Below are 3,576 nucleotides of genomic sequence, written 5' to 3'. Positions count from 1 at the left end.
ACACCAGCCTCCAGCAGGAAGAGAGGACAGAGGCAGAGACCACAGCAGAGAGGGGACAGAGACACCGTCAGATTTAGGCAGTGAGGGAGGAGTGAGGAGAGGCAGCAACTGCTGAGCTGGTCACCAGGACTGCGGCCCTTCTGCCTGGATGTCCATGTCAGCCCCTCCCATCTGCCTTTCTTCAGAGGGACCTCCCCTCCCCCAGGCAGCATGTGCTCACACTTCTCTTATCAAAAACTCACTGAGTAGGTGTGTGTCTTTATTCCTGTTGGAGAACAGACTTGAGAATATGGGGAGGGGGAAGAGTGAGCTGTGATAGGGCGAGAGAGAGACATGGACATATATATACTAATAAACGTAAGGTAGATAGCTAGTGGGAAGCAGCCGCATGGCACAGGGATACCGGCTCGGTTCTTTGTGGCTGCCTGGGGGGGTGGGATCGGGAGGGTGGGAGGGAGGGAGACAAAGAGGGAAGAGATATGGGAACATATGTATATGCATAACTGATTCACTCTGTTATAAAGCAGAAACTAACACACCATTGTAAAGCAATTATACCCCAATAAAGATGTTAAAAAAAAAAAAAAAAGAACTACTTGGAGGATAAGGCGTGCAAAAAAAAAACAAAAAAAAAACTCACTGAGCCTGGAGGCAGGGGGATGGGTCAGGAGGCCAGGTCAAATACAGCAGTGACTAGCTTCGTGTGGCTATTGAGCCCTTAAATGTGGCCAGGCCAAAATGAGATGTGCTTCGAGTATAAAATGCACCCCAGATTGCAAAGACCGAGTTCAGAAAAATGTAGCATGTCTCATCAATAATTTTAATACCAACCACGTGTTGAAATGATAATACTTTGGATCTATTGGCTTAAATTAAATATATCATTTAATTGGGTTAAATTAAATATATTATTAACATTAATTTCACCAGTTTCCTTTTAAGTGTTAATGCGGCTACTGGAAAATCTAAAATTACATGTGTGGCTCCTGTTATATTTTTACTGGACAGCGCTGGGCCGGATAGAGAGTGAGAGAGGCCAGACAGTGGGAAGGGAAGGGAAAGGGTGGAGGTGGAAGGCTTGGGCAGGTGGATTGAGAAGTCTTGATAAATGCGCGTGCAGAGGGCGGATGGAGGAGACGTAAAGGGTCCACCTGAAGGCCAGGGAGGGGGAGGTGACGCCATCCACGGAGGCAGGGGAGACGGGACAGGAGCCGACTCGAGGGAAGGAGACGAGCTCAGTTTGGGACACGTTGATGGGGCAGGTGAAGTGCATCCCCACGGTGACGTGCAGCAGATGTTGGTCTTATCCAGACCTGCCCCGCAGGTGTGCCCTCCCCCCTCCCCCACACCTCCTCCCTCCTCGGCTGGTCTGACCCAGGCCAGTGGAGCAGAACCGCGCTCAGCTCCCAGTATCCATCTGCCATTTACTGTGACCTTGGAACCCCAGGGCACAAGCTCAGCTGGGTGTCTTGGCCAAAGAAACATGTACCAGAGTCAAAATGAATCAACTTCCTCTATTTTTCAAACAGAGTGAGGGGGTTCATAGTCCACAGCAACATCTTTAAAATCTCCCTTTTCTTTCCCATTCAGTTTCCTTACCCTCTGAAGATGCTCCCTACCCTTCTTCCTTCTTGAAAAATGCCTCTAGGAAACTTCACCCCCAGCCCTAGGACTTGTGCCTATTCTCTCTCTTCCCCTCCTCATTCTGCGTCACAAGAGCCCGAGAAAACATCCTGGAAGGAGAAGAACCTTCCTTGGAGAACAGGGGAGGGGAACGGGGTGGAGAATGTAACACTCCTATGTTAACGACTGTGGCCCTGCCTCCTGCAGAATATATTCCACTGCGCCATGGCCCTGGACCAGCTGTACTTTGCCCGCCCTGTGCCCCTGCACTCCAGCTACCGCTGCCCTCTCCGGGGCCTGTATCTCTGCGGAAGTGGGGCCCATCCTGGTGAGTGACCCTCGGTCCCACTACCCTGTGCGGGCGTCGAGGGCTGGCAGAGGCTTGCAGACAGGGGAGCAGGGTAATCAAGGGGGGGAGGTGAGAGGGAGGGAACTCCCAGGAGAACAAGCCATCACCCATGTTGAGAATTCTTCGGCCACAACCCTCGGGTTAGCTCACCTCCTCCCCACGAGGCCTGGGGATACGTCCCAGTGGAGGCATCTCTCCAAGTTCCCACGGTGGGTTGTGTAAGACCCATGCCTCTAAATTCCCCATCCGTATTTGAAACCAGTAAGGATCGGCAAAGTTCAGTTTCTCAATTTTAAAATGCTTCCCTGCTCCCCTCCCAGGCCTACTGAGCCCACGGAAGCTCATCTCATATAGATGCTTCCTCTGAGCTATGTGGGCCCCGGCCCGCCGGGCAGGGTCCATACTTCCATGACTTCCTCTCAAATCCTTAATCCCTCATTCTAGTTTCAAGTGCTGGGAGTCTTGCCATCTGGCCCATTGGCTCTCAGGCTGGGGGGGAGGGGGCGGAGGGAGGGGGCCACTTGCTTGGACCAGGCACCTGGCCCTTCCTGCACTGATGCAGGGGAGTCCAGGATGTGTCTTAAAAATCATCCCAGGTGGTTCTGATACCCATGGCCCCAGCATCACCCTTCAGGCATCCCTGCTCTGCTTTGTGGCTGGTGCCTCAGCAAGTCCCATGGGGGGACGGAGGGGTGGGAGGGGGGTGAGCACGGCTTTGGTTCATGGGAGACTCCCTTCCAGGAGGAGGTGTCATGGGAGCCGCTGGACGCAATGCAGCTCACGTGGTCTTTAGGGACCTCAGGAGCATGTGACCCCAAACCAACTCTGACCCAGGAAGATGAATTCACCCTTGAGATGTTAAGTCTCCTTTGGGTCAGCTTCCCAGGATATGACTTGAGGAAGGCAAGTCCTCAAGGCTCAAGCCACTATTCTAGAAAAAAAGTACAAGTTACATTGGGTCCCAGTTAACCTCGCATCTATGGCTTCTTGAATGAACTGGTTTTGTTTTATATCGATAGTTTGCATCTTTCTGTGTATTAGTACAATAGTTAATATGTAATAACCGGATGGGATAAACCTGTCTGGGGTACCCAGTAATCTCACAGCATCAGCTCCAAACAGTCCCTCTGATCAACAAGCATCCTCTCCGCACTGTCGGGCCCCCTCTACCAGCTGATTGAAGGACTGACCTGGGGAGGCCCAGTCTACTGCTATCACATTTCTGGCAAACTGTATAAGAAAGGACCCAATTCCCCAGTGCCCCACAAAGTCACCCACAGGGGCCTTGGCCTGAGCAGTGCATGGCCTCTCAGGCCGTCAAAACTGCCAGAGTCAGGCAAACAGCAGTCAGGGTGAGTGCAAGGTGGGTGTAGCTGAGGGTCATCTGGGGACCCACATTCCCAGCTCTGGAGATTCAACCGCTTACTTCCCATGAGCGAGCCATACCTGTCACATCACCAAAATCTTTCCACATAAACCTATATTGTTCTGAAGTGAGTTGGGTTGTCATTCTTGATCAGAAAGTGTCACACAAATGTCCCATGGTAATCCAGCTTCTTCCATCCCAGCAGCCAAGGCCGTGGTCCAGAGCCCCCATCAGCAGA

The 3,576-nt window shown here is 52.1% G+C and overlaps 1 protein-coding gene across 1 annotated transcript in view; it reads left to right on the top strand.

Annotated features, from left to right (window-relative positions):
• Positions 1 to 2,985, top strand: part of PYROXD2 (pyridine nucleotide-disulphide oxidoreductase domain 2) — a 26,560-nt gene extending 23,575 nt beyond the window's left edge. Inside the window, exons 15-16 of the mRNA XM_007456238.1 lie at positions 1,831 to 1,951; positions 2,714 to 2,985. Coding sequence (XP_007456300.1) covers positions 1,831 to 1,951; positions 2,714 to 2,784 — 192 coding nt within the window. The 3' untranslated portion in view covers positions 2,785 to 2,985. The remainder of the gene's footprint in view (positions 1 to 1,830; positions 1,952 to 2,713) is intronic.
• Positions 2,986 to 3,576: the final 591 nt, after the last annotated feature.

This window comes from Lipotes vexillifer, unplaced genomic scaffold (genome assembly GCF_000442215.2).
Source record: "Lipotes vexillifer unplaced genomic scaffold, Lipotes_vexillifer_v1.1 scaffold184, whole genome shotgun sequence".
NCBI classification, from domain to species: Eukaryota; Metazoa; Chordata; class Mammalia; order Artiodactyla; family Lipotidae; genus Lipotes; species Lipotes vexillifer.
This window is presented reverse-complemented; position numbering and strand designations above follow the sequence as displayed.